Below are 22109 nucleotides of genomic sequence, written 5' to 3'. Positions count from 1 at the left end.
CATACCATCTCTTGTTTTCATTTTTTATTTAGTAAATAGGTGCTGCGTTGTGTCTGTAAGGTTTATTATAACTTAATAAATAAACTTTATAATAAATAAACTGTATAATAAATACAAACTTTAATAAGCGGAGCAATTGGCTGAGGTTCTCAGAAAGGTAAATATTAATGAAGCACCTTGTAATGATTTAAATAAAAGGAACAGAAACATTTGAAAGTGTTAAATATATATGATAAATTAGCATATCTCTCTCTCTCTCTCTCTCTCTCTCTCTCTCTCTCTCAAAATACCACCTCAGAAATATTAGGACAGTCAAGTCATGTCATGAACCAGGAACTGAGACGGGAACCCAATCGCGTTAGTTTCTTAGTTTTATTTGAAAAGAGAAACGTGAGCTGGCACCCACGATCCAATGATTGTTGATTGTGGGGAGCAAGTCACTCGGGACGCGGAAGCGGCACTTCTCTGGCGAGCGATAGCGGTGTCGAAGAGGGAAGGCAGGTCGGGTTACCGGGGCGCAGGAGCAGAGACGTTATCAAACGGAAACAGGTCGAAGCCGGGAAACGTACAGGAGTCAAAAAACAGGGAGTCAGGTTCGGAAGGCTTGCCTTAGCGAGAGCTGAAGGTTTGCAACGATCGGACGCTGGTAACAGGGAGTCGGGGGGTTTAAAAAGTGGCAAGGAGCCAATCAGCGACCAGGGCTGTTAACGCCACCGGGGCAGCCGCAGGCGCCCCGAATCAGTAATCATGACAAGTCAAGTCATGTGTATTTCTATAGACCTTAATCACTTAATCAACAATATTGCAAAAACAAAACCACGGCAGTACTTCAAAAAATATTCTGTGGAAATGTTACAAAAATAATATAAAAATAAAACTACTGCAATACTACAAAAATACTACAGATGTACAGCAAAAATTCCTCTATGGAAATACAAAATGGTATACGGACTGCAGAGCGTTTTACCATTCTCCTCCAAAGCACTTCACAATACACTTCACACTTTGCTCATTCACACACACACACACACACACACACACACACACACACACACACACACACACACACACACACACACACACACACAGTCATACGCCGATAGCGGCACCTACCTGCATTTCAAATTTAATGGGATTTTTGCAGTATTATTGTCGTGATATTTCTGCAGTAGTATTTGTGTGGTGTTTCCATGTTAAAAAAAGTTGTATTTTTTTAGTATTTCTAAAGGATTTTTATAGTATAACCATTGTATAACTTTGTTACATTTCTGTGGTATTTTTGTAGTATTTCCATAGTAATATTTATGACGTCGTAATTCTTGATTCTGATACCTGCAGTAATTTTGGAGTATTTCTGTAGCAATCGACCTGTAGTAGTGTTTTTGTATTATACTTTAACTGTAGAGGTATTTTTGTAGTATTTCTGTAGAGTTCTTTTTGAAGTATTTCCATACTAGTATCTTTGTAGTATTTCTTTAGGATTTTTCAAACTGGCCGGGGTAGATGGATAGATTATTCAAAACTAAGTGTAGTTGTATTTTTGTTGTAATATTTCTTCAGTAGTATTTTTGCATAAAATGATAGTTAAGTGGGCAGCACCGTGGTTAGCGCATGTGCGGCACAGTTCTGAGGTCATGAGATTGAACCTTCCTGTGTGGAGTTTGCATGTTGCTTGCGTGGGTTTTGTCTGGGCACTCTGTTTTTTTTCTCACATTCCAAAAACATGCATGTCAGGTTAATTGGCCGGTCCAAATTGTCCCTAGGTGTGAATGAGAGAGTGAGTTTTCTGTCTCTCTGTGCCCTGCGACTGGCTGGCAACGAGTTCAGGGTGTCCCCTACCCACTGCCCGAAGACAGCTGGGATGGGCTCCAGCACCTTACTGAGGATAAGCATTTCAGATAATGAATGAATGAATGCACTGGTATTTTTTTAAGAATTGTAATAATAACAAATTTTATTTCATAATAATAATACATTATATTTCAAACTACACTAAAACAAAAAAGTACTGCAGAACTACAACCAATATCCAATTGCAGAAATACTTCAGATATACTACAGATCTACAACTACAGTAATACTATAAAACTAAATATAAAATAAAGAGCCTAAACAGAGACCTAATATATTATGTACTTTGATTGTGGTTGTGTCAAAACTGATTTAATGATACTAATTCATCTCAGAAGAAACGTACCTTGTAAATATCTGCATGGCATATTTATTCATGAATGAAAGAAAAGTGTCACATTGGTCACAATTTTTAAGCCAATGGGGCCCCGACTTCAAATAGTTGTCCACCCTTGCGTTAAGGCCAAGTCGTGGATTACAAGGACACTAAAACCCTGATTGACTAATTAAAGGCTTCCTAATTTGGATTATTATTCAAAAGGCTTTACAGCAAATGAACGTGAGCGTGTTGACTCAGCAGGGGAGCTTGCTGCAGCTGTCGTCGTCGTCGTAGTTGAGTCACTCAAGGCGCCTAAGGTAATCCATAGTAGCGCCAGACTCGCTCGTGGGAGGCTCCGTAGTTCTCCGAAGGAGAGGGGGCTGCGACTGTCCTGTGCCGCCAGGCCTGACGGGGTGTGACCCAAGCAAACCAAGCAGATGAAGCCACTAAAGTCCTTAGTACGTTCGGACAGGCCGGTGCATGATTTATGGAAGCCCCGTGGGGAGGTAGTACAGGTGATTGGGGTGTGGTCGCAGTGAATGGTTCGAAAGCACCACTGGCATTTGGAGTGGAGGCCAGGGTTGCTCTCGAAGTCGCCCGCCCTAAGAAGAACAGAGAGAGGAGAGTAGAAGAGAGAGAAAAAGGGACAGATAGAAAGAGAGAAAGACAGACAGAGTAAAACGCAAAAAGGGGGAAAAGAGAGTGAGAGAGGTGGGGAGAGAGTAGGAAAGAGAGGGGTAGAGAAAATGAGAGACAAGAGTGTAAAGGGGGAAGAGGGAAAAGGAGAGAGAAAGAAGGAGAGAGGACCAAGGAAGAAAGAGAGAGCGAGTCTGAGTGGATTGAGTTGGATTCGTAGGGCTCCCCCGGGAGAGAGCCCTTCGCAGGACACCACGGGAAGGTTCCTAGTCTTTGTCCTGCTGCTGCAGCTGTGACGTGATAAATGGATTGGAATCAACAAGCGCTACGCAATACACATCCATGGGCGTAACCAGCCCCCTTTTGGGGATGTTCAAGCACCCCCAAACTCGACCCATGCCCTCCCCATAATTATAACATTTTAAAATCTTTCTCTTAATGAAAATAGTAAAAGCTTACATATGATGAAAAGTACTTATTTTTAAAAAATAGCCCCCCAAAAAAGTAAAACCAAACAAAATTATGAAAAACACAGCTGAAATACTCTACTGCCTTGAAATGGTTCCATCTGTTTGATTCCTAACATCACATACAGTAGTATTTCTGCAGTAGTATTTTTGTAGTATTTACACAGTAGCGTGTAATATACAGTATATTGTAATATTAATGTAGTTTTTTTTCTGTAGTACTTTTGCAGTATTTCTGTACTTATAATTTTTTTGTATTGCTATAATATTACTGTAGTTTTCATTTTGTATAACCTTTATAGTATTTTTGCAGTTGTATTTTTGTGGTATATCCATAGGATAATCTTTGAAGTATATCCGTAGTATTTTGTAGTATTACTTGAGTTGTATTTTTGTGGTATTTTACTTGGTATTTCTGTAGGTTTTTTTTCTTGTATTACTGTACTTTTATTTCTAAATATGATATAGTATTTCTACAGGTTTTTTGTTTTTCCATGGTACAATTTTTTGAGTATATCTGTAATATATTTTATTACTACAGCAGTTAATGTAGCAGTATTTTTGTATTATATTGGTACTGTTGTGGTATTTTGGTAGTATTTTTTAGAAGTCTATTTCATTACTAGTTTCTTTGTAGTATTTTTTAAATTATTTTTCAATATTACTTTATTTGTATTTCAAAGTGTTTCTGTTGTAATTTTTCTGTAATAGTATTTGTGTATATTATAGGATTATTTTTGTTGTATTTTTATCGTATTTTTTTCTTATCATAACACAGACAAAATGACATGTGAAGTCCCTGTTTTCAAGCACTGAATTTGATACTCAAGTTTTGTAGTAATTTTGTAATGTTTTTGTAGAATTTTTGTTGCGGACACTCAAACAGACATTGGGTATGTTGGGGCCCAAAAAAACCTTTCTGATTACTAGTACTATATTTACTATTGTATATATCTTCATTATATTTTTACCATTTTTGTTTGGCGTAACGGATGAAAATGTCACGTAGCGCAGCGGGGAACAGGAAATAACTAATTTGCGTAGACTTACTCACACCATTTATTGGGGAAGGATGAGGAGGGTGTGCACACTCGATCGTGGAATCGATGGTCGCGGATTGTCCAAAACGGATCAGACCAAAAACAAAACAAAGCAGGCAAAATTACAATCAAGGCATTTCTCAGGGTCAAACAGAATAACAGGAATCTCACGGAATGCCACACCGAAGTGCAACAAAGTTCCTCAAGTATAACAAGGTTTAACAAACGATCTGGCAAAGCACATTTCAAAAGAGCGCGTTTAAGTACCCACAAAAGTAATCAGTCAATGCGAGTCAGCCGGTGTCAATGGACGGGGCCAGCTGGGCGCCATGGCAACCATGCAAGACATGACAGAATCCCCCCTTCAAGGGACAGCCCCTGAGGTCTTAAAAAAACAAAAAACAAATACCTCACCCCCCAGAATGGATCGACGCTCCCGAAGAGGGCAACCCCACTCCATCCCCCTAAAACGCAGGAACGGGGAGAGGCAGGGGCGGCAGGCGAACGAATCGGAGCGGCGAGCAGACGACTCGGACTCAGACAGGTCGGGCGGGATCCCCGTAACTGTGGCGGTGTCGTGCGTATCATGCCCGAAAGTACCCGCGGCGCGGGTTACGGGCTCGCTCACGGGAGCGACCAAACGGCACCCACGGTGCGGCGCAAATAAGAAACCCTGTCGTGAATGTGTCTCCGATCGTCCCGGGCGTACGTAAAATCGCCCAGGTGTACGACTCTTAGCGGTGGATCACTCGGCTCGTGCGTTGATGAAGAACGCAGCAAGCTGCAAGAACTAGTGTGATTTGCAGCTGCAATTGGTTGGCAACCAGTTAAGGGTGTCCCCTGCCCCCAGATGGCTGGGACGGGCTCCAGCCCCCCCGCGACCCTAATAAAGATAAGCGGTGCAGATAATGAGATGAGATGAGATTTTTTTTTTTAAATATGACAAAAAAATACTACTACAGTAATATAATAATACAGAAATACAACTACAGAAATCTTACAAAATTACTACAGAATTGTTACAAAAAGCCCCACAACTGACTGGCAACCAGTTTAGGGTGTCCCATGCCCACTGCCCGAAGATGGCTGGGATGGGCTCCAGCGCCCCCGCTACCCTATTGAGGATAAGCCGTGCAGATAATGGATGGATGGATGTTACAAAATATTGCAGAAATAGTACAAAAATATAAGCACAAAAATGCTACAAAATACAACTGCAGTAAAAATAGAAAATACTACAGAAATTAATTACCACAAGAAAAAAAAAGAAATACGACAAAAATACTGCAGAAATACTACAAATATACTAAAGGAATGCTAAAAAAAATCCCACAAAAATAAATATAGCAATAATACAAAATACAAAAAAAAACTACTATTGAAATACTACTAAAATTATGCAGAAATACTACATTAAAAACTAAAAGAGACATACATAAGAAATACTAGACAAACACTATTGGAAATACTACAAAATACTACTAAAGTAATATTATAATACAGAAATACTAAAGAGATGTTATGAAAAATCCTGCAGAAATACAAAAAATACTGCAAAAATACACCAAAAAATATTACCACAAAAATGCTACAAAAATACATCCGCAGTAATAATACAAAATACTACAGAAATACTCCAAAAATGCTGTAATACAGAATTACTAATACAGATATATTACAAAAATACGAATACATCGATACTACAGAAATTTTGCTACAGAAAAACTACAATATGTACGGTGAAAACACATCAAGCAAAAACTACAAAAATAAAAATAAAGCAATAATGCAAATATACTACAAAAATCTGAATGCAGAAATATTATAAAAATGCTAAAACAAAATACAACTACATTAATACTACAAATCTATCAAATTGAGTGCTGCTTTAAATGATAGGTTCCAAAATAACCTTTTATTTATTTATACAATTCTTTGAGTTTCATTTTTAGCATTTTTCAAAATTGAAATTGAGGGGTCTACTGACAGAGAAATGGTCAAGAGACCCACAACGAAAAATAGAAAAAACTTTATATAATGGATAACGAAGCCTAATAAGGTCAAACAAAAATGGAAAAAAATGGAGGATGTTTGTTGTTTTCAGTGTATATTACAGCTCATTTATAACACGGGTTGCCACTGAGGGTTAATGGCAGGGTGGCCCAAACCTTCATGGAAAGTTTGGGAAAGTTAGATTACTACTACTTCATCATTTGCATACCTACTATAACTCATTGCATGTTCCGATCCAGTGCTGGGCAACTGAAGTCGAGGGCCACATCGGGTTAAAAAATCTGGCCAAGGGTCGATCTTGGAGACAGATACAATTTTTTTTCATTTATAGTAAATATACATGCGGACATTTACATGTTATATTTCTTTTAAAATAGATTAGTCTTGTCAAATCGGTTTTGAAACAATCACAATTAAAGGTAAACAATATATTAGGTCATTGTTTTAAATACTTTATTTGATAATTACTTTTGAAGGATTACTGTAGTTGTATTTATTTTGGTAGTTTTTAGTAGTATTTAAGGAAATATTTTTGTAGTGTTTTTGTAGTATTTACATAGTATTTTTTATAGTATTGTTGTAGTTGATTTCTTGCGGTATTTATGTAGTAATACTTATTTTGTTCGTATTATCATATTGTGTAGCCAAATTTTGTAGTATTTTCTTGTAGTATTTTGTAGTATTTTTGTGATATTTTTGTTGTATTTCCACAGTAGATGTCCTGTATAGAATGACAACCTGTTGTTTAAAGGGAGTGGTAAGGGATAGAAAAAAGATCATATCTAAGCATGTCCTATCCTTTATTGAGGAAAAGAGAGATTTAAAAATGCTATAATTTTGGGGGCTGCTTTGGTTGAATTTGGGGGTGCTGGTTACACCCATGATTCAATTCAATGACTATATTTTGGCCTGTTCTCCTAACGCAGGCGATTCGGCACCAAGTGTGGCAGGTGTTCGGAGGGCATCTCCCCAAATGACTTTGTCCTGAAGGCTCGAAATCAAGTCTTTCATCTTAATTGCTTCACTTGCATTAAGTGCAGCAAGCAACTCTCCACCGGCGAGGAGCTCTACATTATAGCGCAAAACAAATTATTTTGCAAAGACGATTATATGAGCAGCATCACCATCAAAGACACAAATCTTTCAGGTAAGGATGTTTATTGCGTTTACGTCAGTGGTTCCCAAAGTCAACCTGGGCCCGGACCCCCAGTGAGTCGTTCCAAAATCTCCCGGACCCCCAACCTCAACTTTCCCTAATAATGTATATTGCTGGACCAAGCTTGCCGTCTAGTACAAAGAAATACTCAATGTTAGTGGCTCATATGCCCTTGCTTTTTATGTGTGCACAATAAAGTTCAACACGGGTAGGGGCAATTCTCATACCATGACTATAATATGACAAAAATACTGAAAAAAAAATTCTACAAAAATACCACTAGAATAATCTCATCTCATCTCATCTCATTAGCTGCACCACTTATCCTCATTAGGGTCGCGGGGGTGCTGGAGCCCATCCCAGCAATCATCGGGCAGTGGGCAGGGGACACCCTGAACTGGTTGCCAGCCAATCACAGGGCACACAGGGACAGACAACTCGCTCGCTCATTAACACCTAGGGACAATCTGGACACCTGAAATGCATGTCTTTGGAATGTGGGAGGGAACCGGAGTGCCCGGAGGAAACCCATGCAAGCACGGGGAGAACATACAAACTCCGCACAGGAAGTCCGGTAGCTGGATTTGAACCCACACAGGAGGTTCCGAAGACCTTAGAACTTTTCCTGCACATGCCCTAACCACTGCACCGCCGTGCTGCCCGTCACTAGAATAATACTATTATAAAAAAATAGTACTACAGGAAATATTCGACAGTAATACGACTAAAATTCAACTACAGTAATACTACAAAAATACTACAGATGTACTTAAAAAGTACTACTATGGAAATACTACAACAATTTTACTAGATAATTATTATGCAGAAATGCTACAAAAATACAACAACTGTAATACGAAAATTCTAAAGATATCCTACAAAAAACTAAGATGGAAATACTACAAAAATACCATTAAAGAAATATCGAAACAGAAGATCCAACTACAGTAATACAACAAAAATATAGGGATGCGAAAGGAAGCCGTAGTGCCCGGAGGAAACCCACGCAAGCATGGGGAGAACATGCAAAATCCACACAGGGAGGTTTGATCTCATGACCTCAGAACTGTGCCGCACACGCGTTAACCACTGCGCTGCCGTGCTGTTTCTATCTATCTACCTACCATGGTGATATCTCTCGAGAGGGGTGACCGACAGCAAGACAAACTCGTACACAAAAACAAATAAAATGAAAAGGGGAAAAAGTAGCAAAATACACACACAAGATTTTTTGGGGGGACCATGGCCAACCCAAATGCCCAATCACCCAAACAAGTTAAGCACCTCGGCACCTAAGTTGAAACGGGACACAAGAAAGCGGCTATATCACTCGGGTCAGGGTGACACAACACACTCTTCTGTTCAACAGCAGGGCCCGACAGCTTTCACTGGTTTACCCCTGCCGCATCATACAGGTGCCCTGCGCATCCTTTAGAACGCATCCAAACATCCCACTATCCTTTCACAACACCTCTCCACTCATTCCTATCACCGACAAGAGCTCTGGCTTCCACCATATTTAGACCTCTTTCCTGCAGTGCACTCATAACACTATCCATCCACGTCAATCGCGGCCTTCCCCTTGGTCTCCTTGCGTTTACTTCTGCTCTGTACATCCTCTTCAACATTTGCTCCTCATCCATTCTCTCCATGTGTCCAAACCAACCGAGTACTCTCTTATCCACACGCTTGCTAAGTTCCCATGTTTCCACAGGCTTCACATTTAAAACACCCAACATGGGCATTCTCTCCATTCCATCGATCGCCTTGACTCTCACTTCTCTCCCATCCTCCACATTTAGCATTCCTTGATATACTCTGCCCATCTCGTCCTGACTGCACTACCGCTAACCAGCAATCTACTGTCCTTATCTTTCACTTTCTCTTCCTTTCCACACTCACTCTTTCTTACTCTTTTCACTTCTTTCTAGAACAGTTTTCTCCTTTCCTCAGTTCTATCTTTTGACACCGTTCATCATTTGCTTTCCTTTTTGCTGCTTCCACTACCACTTTTACCAAACTTTTCTTCACTTTATATGCATCACGTCAAGTCAAGTCAAGTCAAATTTATTTATATAGCCCTTAATCACAAAAATGTCTCAAAGGACTGCACAGGATTACAGTTACAAAATTACACAATTACCTGATCTTAAACTAGCAAACCAGCATGCGGGCAAGGAAAAACTCAAAAACCTCAGTGTGAGGAGAAAAGAGAAACCTTGAGAAAGGACCTCACATGTGGTAATCCCCCTTTCAGGATTGAACAGGGTGAATTACAATTAGCATTACTGTACACAGAATAGTAAACACTAGGTAAGATGTTGAAAATGTCCGGAAAGAGCATGACGCGACGACGCCAGCTGGTAAATGCAGGGGTTGACATGCTGCAGGTCAGACGCCGGTCCGCTGACCCATCCCAAATCATCCTTCTCCTTCGTATCAGCCAGGCAGGCCTCAGAAAAAGACAGGACAAAACAGAATACGAGGTGGGCATCAATCATATGCTTTGGAATAGAAGTGTGTCTTAAGCCTCAATTTAAAAACTTCCGTTGAGGTTGCAGATCTTATCTCCAGAGGCAGGGCGTTCCACAACACTGGGGCCCGGATGGAGAACGCTCTCGAGCCCGCAGACTTCTTGGCTCTCGGAGTCACAAGTAGACCAGCATTTTCCGAGCGCAGACTCCGTGAAGGAACATAGGGGGAAATCAAATCGGAGAGATAAGAGGGTGCAAGCCCATGCAAACATTTATATGTTAATAAGAGAACCTTAAAGTCACATCTTAAGTGGACTGGGAGCCAGTGCAAGTTGGCCAATACAGGTGTAATATGCTCAAACTTTTTAGTCTTAGTCAAAAGTCTAGCTGCCGCATTCTAAACCAGCTGCAAACTTTTAATGCTAGACATCGGGAGACCAGAAAGCAATACATTACAGTAATCAAGCCGAGAAGTAATAAACGCATGAATTAAAATCTCTGCATCTGATTGGGACAGCATTGAACGAATCTTCGCAATATTACGGAGGTGGTAGAAAGCTATTCTAGTAATATTTTTCACATGTAACTGAAACGACAGATTAGGATCAAATATAACACCTAGATTTTTGACCGAGTCACTATGGGTGATATTACATTTGTCTAGGTTCAGGGTAATGTTTGAAAACAAATGACGACAGTGAGCTGGACCAATAATCAACATTTCAGTTTTTTCTGGGTTAAGGCGTAAAAAATTATTTGACATCCATCTTTGAATCTCAGTAAGGCAATCCTCCAGATTTCTAAAACTTAAATGTCCAGTTTTTTCCAGTGGCACATACAGTTGAGTGTCATCTGCATAGCAATGGAAACTAATATTATACTTGCGGATAATGTCACCAAGCGGGATCATATAAATACTAAAAAGAAGGGGGCCAAGTACAGAGCCTTGAGGAACACCACAAGGGACATTAGATTGTTTAGAGGTCATATTGCCATAGTTAACACATTGCATCCTGTCTGACAGGTAGGACCTAAACCACGAGAGTACAGTTCCTGAGATACCAATGCGTTCTAGACGAATCAATAATATGTTGTGGTCGACCGTATCAAAAGCAGCGCTGAGATCCAGCAGCAGTAACATTGATGAGGCACCAGAATCTATTGTTAAAAGGAGATCATTGGTTACTTTTGCAAGGGCTGTCTCTGTAGAATGATTTGCTCTAAATGCTGACTGGACAGTTTCAAAAAGGTTATTTTCTGACATGAAGTCATTTAGCTGCTGTGCAACGACCTTTTCAAGTAATTTCGCAAGAAATGGCAGATTTGACACTGGCCTATAATTACCTAGGCTTTCTGGGTCAAGGTTAGGTCGCTTAAGCGTGGGTTTAATGACGGCAGACTTGAAGGCTATAGGAACAATACCCGAGGATAGCGATATATTAATAATATTTAGAACTGATGGTCCTAAGATCTCAAACAGATCCTTCACCAGTGAAGCTGGAAACGGATCAAGCAGGCACGTAGTTTGCTTGGCCCTACTGACCATCTGTGTTAGATTATCAAGGGACAATTCATTGAAACTGGAGAATGTTTCTAAACAACCGCTGACACAGTCCATACCTAGCACCTCCACATCTTTGATATAGGAGGAGGAAACAGAGCTTTCTTTTAAAATTTCATTCCTGATTAGTTGAATCTTTTTATTAAAAAATTCCATAATGTCATTAGCAGAATGAGTGCAACCATTTGGGTTAAGTTGTTGTCTGGTAAGTTTCGCCACTGTGTCAAATAAAAATTTTGGATTATTCTTATGTTCAACAATAATCTTAGAGAAATACGAAGCTTTAGCTGAGGCAAGAGCTACTTTATATTTCAGCAAACTGTCACACCAGGCCAGTCGAAAAACCTCCAGCTTAGTAGTGCGCCATTTTCGTTCAATTTTTCTGCAACTTTGTTTGAGTAACCTAGTTTCTTCAGTAAACCAAGGTGTATTCTTCTTGGGTCGGAATTTATACTTTAGGGGCGCCACAGAATCAAGAACATTAACCAAAGCAGTATTGAAGTTGTTTGTAAGTGAGTCAACAGACCCAGTGTACGAAGGGAAGGCTGCAGTTACCGTAGGTAATAATTCTTTTAAGGCTAACACCGTTTTAGGGCGGATATTGCGACTGCTAAAGCCTATATTTTCCTTATCACAGTAAACATTAAACAACACCTCACATTTAACAAAATAGTGATCAGAGATGGCATTAGGATACGGTAACACTGTAACATTTGAGGCTACTACGCCACGGGTCAGGACAAGATCTAGAGTGTTCCCATCTTTATGAGTTGGCACATCAACTATTTGATTGAAACCAAATGTATCCATCAGTGACTTAAATGCAATTGCAAGTGAATTTGATGGGGAGTTTATGTGAACATTAAAATCACCAATAATTACAACATTGTCCGCATACGTAACTAAGTCTGTTAACAAATCAGAAAATTCTTCCAAAAAATTTGAGTATGGTCCAGGTGGGCGATACACAACAACTACATAAATTGGTGTTGACATTAAGGACCTCATAACAAGTGCTTCAAACGTTTTAAAACTAGTAGGGGTATTAGAAGTAAATTTCAACCTATTTTCCGATATAAGAGCAACACCTCCACCTTTTTTGCATGGTCGTGCCAAGTGCGCACTCACAAAGTTAGGGGGAGAAGCCTCATTTAACACTACAAACTCATTTGGTTTCAACCAGGTCTCACAAAGGCCAATAAGGTTAAGATTGTGTTCATTAATAAGGTCATTAACAAGTAAAGCTTTGGAGGCTAGTGATCTAATATTAAGAAGGCCAAGCTTCAGCACTGTGGACTGAGCTGAAACCTTTCGCGATTTTTGCACCTTAGTGGTAACCACCACAGGATTCGACTGCCGGTCCCGGGTCTTGTGCCTTGCATGACGGCAGATGCTGCCCGAATTCCATACCACAGGAATATTGTTGACAGGTGGAGTAGCAGGATGACTATTGGTAGAAAATAATGTTATTTCTTCTCCCTCCTCACCTAACAAGGGAGAAACAGAGGTAAGAGGCACAGAAGAAGATGCTATAGAATAGTATAAATCAGGGTGTATGGTGCAGTCAGTAGAACACTCTAAACTACAAAAACTATGTGAATTGCATGAATCTAGCATAGCGCTAGTTAGCTCTAGCGTTACAGACTCCACACCCATGGTAACAGGTTCACTAATCACCTGTGACCTGGCCTGCACTAGTGTATCCTGTCATGGAAGGCTCTTATCTTGCAGCCACTCCTCAAAGGCACGTCTCTTCTCTGCCACAGCCTCTGAGACCTCATCATTCCACCATTAATTTCATTTCCTAATACCTCGACCAACTTTTCTCATTCCACACACTTCATTCGCACTCCTCAAGACTGCCTCTTTAACCACTTCCATTCTGTTTCCATACTCACCACTTCTCTTCTACTAATCCATTCATACTCTTCCCCTATCCTCTCTTTATACTTTATCTCCTTTTCTGCCTTATTCAACTCTTCTGTCACATTCCTCTTATAACTAGCCCTCCACGATCCATCTACTCTCAGTTTTCCTTCCACATAAAAATGATCAGACATACTACTCATTGCACCTCTGTATACATGCACATCCAACAATCTACTTAACATCCCTTTCCTAACCACTACATGATCCATTAGTGCTCTGTCCACCATCTCACCACCATCCACTCTGACAAAGGTATACTTATTCACGTCCCTCTTTTTAAACAATGCATTCGTAATTACCAACACATTTTCCACACATAACTCAATCAATTTCTTCCCACTCTCATTTTTTTCCTGTACTTAAACTGGCACCAATGGATAGACAACAACCTTGGCTTGATTATTACGTTATTGTATTTTGATACCATTCCCCCTTTAACGTCACAATACCAATGCCTCGCAACAACGAGATGTTCTGCGAAGTACTATTTTCATAAAACTACGGTTTTGGAGAGGACGTCGTTGGGCGTCGCCCCAAAACATACGCAGAGAGTAGATATGGCAAAAAGAGAACACTCTTTATTCAGAACTGCTCAGCAACGTTCAATGTTGATGGTTGATGGATACATGATTAAGGTACACACATTGATTAACTCATAAGCAGTAACATAGGTAATAACAGTGCAAAATTACATCAGTGGTTGTCGATATATGCCAGTATGGGTATATGAATGAATATGATTATGGTATATGTCCATGTTGGCATTTGGCGTTGACACCTCCCCTTTAACATTTCGACATCCTAACCCTAACCATGCTTTTCCATATTTGTCATCGGGTGTCATGAAGTTGGATGTCGGAGTCAGAGACAATTCCAGCAGGCATCATGCTCAGCTTTTGGGTAGCCCAAAGTTCGGAAGCGACGTTGCATCCTGACCATCTTAACCGACAGCTTCCTCCCGGTGGTGTGACATACCTTCCAACAAGAGAATCACAAACAGCAAAATTGTAGCAATTATTCCTAGCGCTGTATAGTACTATGTGTCTGATTATAGTACTGCTGGATATTGTAACATATGCAATTCGTTCATCGTTTTTGTTGATTTTCTACGGTAGATTCCAATACTAACTTTATTAATTTCCATACTCTTTGTTTCATTTTATTCTGTTTACTTTATTTTTTTTTTTTAGTTTTCTCTCTTTTTGCGGATGCTCCACTATCTTGTATAGGTTTTCCTGATCATTGGCATTTTCATATAACCTGTGACAAGGGGTCAATGCAATTCATAGTGGTTCATTCAGTTCAGCCATCCGATCCTTCTCCTTAAGAAATAAGCTTGGATATTCAATCACTAACTGCACTAAGTAAGCTTTCGGCACTTTATTCCCAGCCAATACTGTCATTTGTTCTCCAAAAGTCTTAAGCATTGCTCTTCGCAGAATAGGTATGACACAAAAACACAACAAACACACAACTAGTACGACTGTCAATACAATTATTCCTCCTCTTGCCAATTGACCTCCCCAATATCCAAGTTTAGATGCGAACCAATCAAATGAGATCATTTTCTTTTCAGGGCAGCATGGCAGCGCAGTGGTTAGCGCTTGTGCGGCACAGTTCATGTCATGGGAACCTGTCGTGGGTTCAAATCCAGCTCCAGACTTCCTGTGCGGAGTTTGTATGTTCTCCCCGTGCTTGCGTGGGTTTCCTCCGGGCACTCAGGTTTCCTCCTACATTCCAAAAACATGCATTTCAGGTGAATTGGCCGGTCTAAATTGTCCCCAGGTGTGAATGAGCGAATGTCTGTCCCTGTGTGCCCTGCGATTGGCTGGCAACCAGTTCAGGGTGTCCCCTGCCCACTGCCCGGAGATGGCTGGGATAGGCTCCAGCCCCCCCGCGACCCTAATGAGGATAAGCGGTACGGCTAATGAGATGAGATGAGATTTTCTTTTCAGTATTCACTGTCAGTTCATTGCTTAAATCATGATTCTTTGATATTGCTTTTGTGAAACTTCCTGATTCGGCTGTATTTAGGGGTATATAAGTACAGCATTCTTCTTTTATCCTATAGCACACGCCTCCTTTACTGGCTAAAAGCAAATCAAGGGCCTAGCGATTTTGCCAGGCCATCTTAGACATTTCATTTAATTGTTCTCCCAGTGCTGTAAAGGCCTCGTTAGTTTAATTAATAAAACGTTGTTGGTTGTAATATATATATAATTAATCCACTCGGCATTTTTATTTAGAGTTATCCAGATAAATATTGATTCTTAGCCAGATTTAATTTCATACCTAGCTTTGAACTCATCCGGAATTCAGCTAGGTTGTCCAATGGCATCTATATACACTCGTTCATCTGGAACATATGCTCTATTGCAGGGGTCGGGAACCTTTTTGACTCAAAGAGCCATAAAAGCAAAAAATATTAATTTTATTTTGGGAAAGAGCCACACCATATATTATGAGACAAATTTACAAAATTGCTAAACCCGCACCCCAGACAAAAGCTTAGTCTTCAGCACATTTATTTTTGATGATTTGATAAAAAATATGAAAAGAGAATAATGCCAGAGCCCCTGTCCCAAAATCAACAAACATACCACTTTAAACTTGTCTCTTTCTTGCAATTACTCAAGATCGGTTAAACTCCTTTTGACCCTTTTTTTTCATACATATTGGTTTCAAAACCAGATGCAAGCAGTTATTGTGTAAAAACGTCACAACATTCTGCAAATAGGGAGCCTGATGAGCTCACTTTTGGCGCAGATGGCGTAGGGCGAGAGATGGGAGGGAGTGCTTGCGCTTTTTGCATGGCTCCACCCATCCCTCCCACTCACCCAATCAAAAGACTAAGTTCTCTTCCGGTGTTTTGGCATATTTACAGTGTGTTCTGTGGATTCATCATAAGGTATCTGAACACTGAACACAGATTATATAGGGAACTTTTATATAAAGGATTCTTTAGCGTTGTACAGCCAAAACGAGTTTTTTCCCCCCTTTTTTGTGTGACACCTTGACTGTAAATTGTAGTGAAAAACGTGCCCTATATATACTGCGAAGTAACATCGGGTACTTAGTTTTGGATTGGATTTGCGTGTACCTGAATAGGATGAACAACTCAAGTTTCGAACAAGATGGAGATATTTTGCATGCAATCAAATTTGTCTCTGAGCCATAGATATTCATAGAAAGAGCCATATATGGCTCGCGAGCCATAGGTTCCCGACCCCTGCTCTATTGACTCTGGCATTTTCAGGAGTTTTTAATACTTCGTTAACCCCTTTATACATTATATGGACAGGCACTTTCATTCTCACAAGCGTACACAACCCAATCCATTTCCCTGGAAGAATATTGCAGAAAATATCATCCCCACACATCCAGTAACTGTCTGCTATTGCAATCGATTGATCCCTGAAAAAATGCATATCCGGAATTGTCATTGTTATGTTAATAGCATATTGGTGCTGCTGGAAATATAGGTGCCATACTTGCGTGCAGAAACCAGGATAACACCCAAGTTGTCTTACAATTTACTGTCGTATTTCCTACCTCGAGTCCAACTAGTCCTCCTAACTTATACCCACCATTCACATAACACTCATACTCTGCGGTTCGATCCACTCTGTACCTTGTGGGAGGTTTTTTTAGGTCTGTTGTCTGATGAAATTCACCACAAACCCTAAACCTAACTTTTTCAGGTATGCGTTGTACCCTCGAAAAATAATGTCCTCCTTTTTGACCCCAAATTAATCTACATTCTATAGTAGATATTGGTAATGAAGAATGTTTATTATCAGGGTTTTTTTTAAAATAGATTTTCCTTCTTTGCATAACTGCCGCTGTTCATCTGCAGATGTTTTAAAACTCTGCTTTTCTGGGATTACAATCGGAATTCCTGATGGCGCCATTGAGCATGCATTTCATTCTTCATCTGTCATTTCTTTTGCGGTATACCATAACCACTATGTATTGTGTTTTGCATTCTCCCATCGTTCTTCCATGGGTTAAAACTTTGGCTTAATTCTACTAATGCCTGGATGGCTGTCATGAGTGTCAAATCCACCATCCGCACAATAGTCTTTGTATGAGTTGTTTGAGTTTGTACTTCAATTGTCTGTCTCTTTGTATCTTTTTGAGTTTTTACTTTGATTGGCTGTCTCGTTGTAGGGCTACAGATAACACCTTCTATTGTGGCTGCTGCGACTGTTAAACCACTGCTAATCTTTGTAAGACTCTGATTGAGTCTCTATGGCATTGTTCGAGTGTTGTTGAGCAGATTATAGCAGGTCGTAGACATATTGTATCAATCTACTGTCGACGTCTTGGCCTACCAGGTGGATGCGTAGTACTTGGTTGAACATATGTGAACTATGTTTGAATCCTTGGGGCAACCATGTGTAACTGTACTGCTTCCTTCTGTACGTGAATGCAAAGAGATACCTTTAGTCTTCAGATAACAGAATACTGAAGAATGCCGAACAAAGATCAATTACTGTGAAAAACTTTGCGTCTGGCGGCACATTTGTAAGGACGGTGTTTGGATTTGGAACTTCAGCTGGCCAATCCTGGACAACCTCATTTTCTGCTCTCAAATCGTGCACCAGTCTGTATTTAGATTTGTCTGATTTGAGAACTGGAAAGATTGGAGTGTTACACGGACTTTGCATCTCAATTAGTACTCCAGCCTTGAACAGTCCATCGATGGTCTTCTCTATTCCTGCTTCCTCTGGCTTCAACGGGTATTGTGGTCAAAACGGCAGTTACGTTTTTGGTTTTGGTTTTATCTCAGCTGGATTGGCTGACTTTACCAATCCAATGTCGGTTTTCGTGGTTTGACCACACTTCATTTGGAACATGTTTCAGTATGTCTTTGTTTCAAAGTATAAGTTTCTTGTTTTTCTTCATCCTGAACATCTTGTGTCGCCTCAGGAATGGTAATTACCCGAGGTTTTATTCTCACCATATAACCTTCGTCTGAGACCGTCATGTCTGGGTCTTCAGTTTCAATCCATCATATGTTTTTTGCTACTTTTACCATGGGACCAAGGTATTTAGATCTGAATCATTTGTTGACAACAAATGTGATGTGTGGTTCTGATTCCGGCACTCCGAACCACTGCGAGGTGAAGTTGTTTGTTTTGATTCTTAGAGTTGCACCTTGTTGTCCAATAAGGATGTTTTCGGTCTCCAGTTCCACTGTGACTTGCTTTGTTAGCTCATCCGATTCGTCCTCATAGACTGTACTGCATGCTTGGTCATAGTACAATCCGTTTTTAATGAAATGTTCCCAAGTTTTCATAATTTCATCAATGGGTTCTTAAAGAGCTCCCATCCAATAGACTTTTGTGTATTTGCTTTGTTGCAACATTTTTTTAGTCCAATTCTGTCCAGAAACACTCCATCTGGAGTGCACCAAGGTTTGACTCCAAGTTTACACAAAGCGTCTCTTCCCAACAAATTTACAGGTGTTTCATCCGACACCAGAATAGGTATCATAATTTTTCACCTTCAGTTGAGATTTTCACCGGGGCTGTCATTGGAATTTTTGTTTTGATCCCTAGAATCCTACTGTTCTTATGTATTTGCCGGCTAAATGGGTGTTGCTGATAGACATTAACAACCGGTGGTGGTTGCTGGGTTGATGGAGTGATAGGCAGAGCTGTCATGCTTGTTTGGATGGGTTGGTCCAGTACAGGTTCAGGCAAGGCTACACTCTTGATGTGGTTTTTGCGTAGGACGCACTGCAGTTTGTTGTTGATTTGTTCGAAAACTGGCCTCCTTACTCCTACGTTCTCCTCTATGGTGCCTTGAAAGTATTGGCAGTGGAGGGGTGTCATATCCAGATCTTTCAAGTTTATCAGTGTGACCAGTGGCTTGTGGTACATTTGGTGCTTGTATGACTCTAGACCACATAAGTACCAATAGAAACATTTTGATGCCCACAGGCTTCCAGACATTTTTTTTTCAATCTGGTATATCTCTTTTCAGCATCAGTGAGGTTTCGTGAACAGAATGCCTCTGCTTGCATCCGCACTGACAACCGTGGCCATCCAGGGATCGAAGTATGAATTAATGAATCAATGAATGAAATTGTATTTCGGACATAAGAAAACGAAAATAAAACAAAACAACAAGTCAAAAAAGAAAAACAATGTAAACGTAAAACGTAACAAGTTTGTGAACAGGAGAAGCATATGCTTATTTGATCTGACCCCACTTCTTTAATAATTGTGTCTTATCACTAAATAGCCACCACCGTCATCATCATTCTCATTGCTGTCTCCATCCATTCTCAGCATACTATATAATAAGAGTATCTATTATGATAACAATTTTTATTTGTGCTCATAATGACAACTGACTCCTATGTAGTGTGTGTTTTCCGTCATACAAGTATCTTTTGACCGCCTTCCTTAGGGGGTCCCACCCTTCTTGAGTGTCCTGATCTTTGCATTAAAAAGACAAGGTACGGGAGCTTGGGCCAGATACCTCCAGCATCAAAAATCCCACTTTTCTGCCCTAACAAAGAAATGTGCAGGAATGTCTCTATTGTGGTCTTATTAAAAATTATTTCTACGCGATTGTATCTCCATTTATCTAGTTTTTGTTTAATTTTCACTATTATCACCAACATATTTATTCACCTCAGTGGTTTGTTTATAAATATAGATCTCGATTGTAACAAATTTGTATAATTTAATGGTGACAGCAATACACTAACAATGAATATAAGAACAGTCGAATATTGGATGACAAAAATAATAACAGTCAACAACAACAAAAATAATAGTCTCGATAGTAGTTATATTAATGACAAGCTTAATTATTGGCTTGACCCATCTATTGACTGTATATGGCTGCTCACTTACATTACTTGGATACCAATAATACTACTTCTAAAAATAATATTAACAGTAATTGTCACATAAGCTATAATAATAATCATCATCATCGTCACAATAGTTATAATGATACCAGATTAATTATTAGTTTTACCTATCTATTTACTCTTTAATGCTGCTTATCACTAAATATCTTTCAGACACCAGTAATAATGACAATATTAGAATAGAAATAGGCCAAAGCAGGAGCTGAGAAGATCAATGTTTTAACCTCAGCAAATGCTTAGTCTTGTTGAAGCCCCCAGATCCATTCCCTGTCATACTTTTGCAGTTCATTCAATGGCTGGAAACCGGTGGACAGGTTTGGCAGGTATGTAGTTTACCATTCCCAAAAACCTCTTCAGTTCTGAGACGTTTGTCGGGTGGACTCATGTCTTACTGCAGCAACTCTTGCTGTTTTGGGCTTGATGCCGTCTTTGCTTACTACCTGGCACAAAAAGTCAACTTGAGGTTGCAATAGCTTGCAGTTCTTTTTGGCCTGATTATTTTATGGTTTTCATAACACGGGCGAGCCTTTTGTCGTGCACCTGTTGGGTTTCTCCATAAACTAGGATGTCGTCCATGAACACGGTCAAGCCTTCATGTCCTTTGAGCAGCTCAATCATCTCTGGAAGTTTTCGGGCGCCGATCTGATGCCAAAAGGCAGCCTTTTGAAGCAGTATCTTCCCAGTGGGGTGATGAATATGGTTATCAAGGCACTGTCCACTTCTAGCTTGATTTGCCAGAAGCCGCTGGCGGTGTCCAAGCTGGGGAAGACCATGCACCCTGCTAGATTGGCAAGAAGGCCATCCTCAGCAGTATGAACTTTTCGCGTTCCACACTTTCGTTCAGCCTCTTCAAGTCGACACATATTCTGGGCTCATTATTTTTCTTGATAACTGGCACCTTGGGTGCACACAATTGTGTTGGCTGTTTCACGTTTTCAAAGATGCCCAGTGATTTCGTTGGCCTTAGTTCTTTCTCCACTTAAGTCAGCAGTGGGATGGGGACTCTTCATTGTCAAGTCAAGTCAAGTCAAATTTATTTATATAGCCCTTAATCACAAAAATGTCTCAAAGGACTGCACAGGATTACAGTTACAAAATTACACAATTACCTGATCTTAAACTAGCAAACCAGCATGCGGGCAAGGAAAAACTCAAAAACCTCAGTGTGAGGAGAAAAGAGAAACCTTGAGAAAGGACCTCACATGTGGTAATCCCCCTTCCAGGATTGAACAGGGTGAATTACAATTAGCATTACTGTACACAGAATAGTAAACACTAGGTAAGATGTTGAAAATGTCCGGAAAGAGCATGACATCAACGACGACGCCAGCTGGTAAATGCAGGGGTTGACATGCTGCAGGTCAGACCCCGGTCCGCTGACCCATCCCAAATCATCCTTCTCCTTCGTATCAGCCAGGCAGGCCTCAGAAAAAGACAGGACAAAACAGAATACGAGGTGGGCATCAATCATATGCTTTGGAATAGAAGTGTGTCTTAAGCCTCAATTTAAAAACTTCCGTTGAGGTTGCAGATCTTATCTCCAGAGGCAGGGCGTTCCACAACACCGGGGCCCGGATGGAGAACGCTCTCGAGCCCGCAGACTTCTTGGCTCTCGGAGTCACAAGTAGACCAGCATTTTCCGAGCGCAGACTCCGTGAAGGAACATAGGGGGAAATCAAATCGGAGAGATAAGAGGGTGCAAGCCCATGCAAACATTTATATGTTAATAAGAGAACCTTAAAGTCACATCTTAAGTGGACTGGGAGCCAGT

General features: G+C 40.2%; 1 protein-coding gene across 1 annotated transcript in view; it reads left to right on the top strand.

The window, feature by feature from the left end:
- Positions 1–22109, top strand: part of LOC148357429 (LIM/homeobox protein Lhx1-like) — a 45556-nt gene that overhangs the window by 4710 nt on the left and 18737 nt on the right. Inside the window, exon 3 of the mRNA XM_088346195.1 lies at positions 7253–7473. Coding sequence (XP_088202321.1) covers positions 7253–7473 — 221 coding nt within the window. The remainder of the gene's footprint in view (positions 1–7252; positions 7474–22109) is intronic.

The sequence above is a fragment of the Urocampus carinirostris genome, chromosome 10, assembly GCF_059441175.1.
Source record: "Urocampus carinirostris isolate Australia breed hairy pipefish chromosome 10, RoL_Ucar_1.0, whole genome shotgun sequence".
Taxonomy (NCBI): Eukaryota; Metazoa; Chordata; class Actinopteri; order Syngnathiformes; family Syngnathidae; genus Urocampus; species Urocampus carinirostris.
The sequence above is the reverse complement of the archived record's forward strand: the minus strand, read 5'-3'. Positions and strand labels throughout refer to the sequence as shown.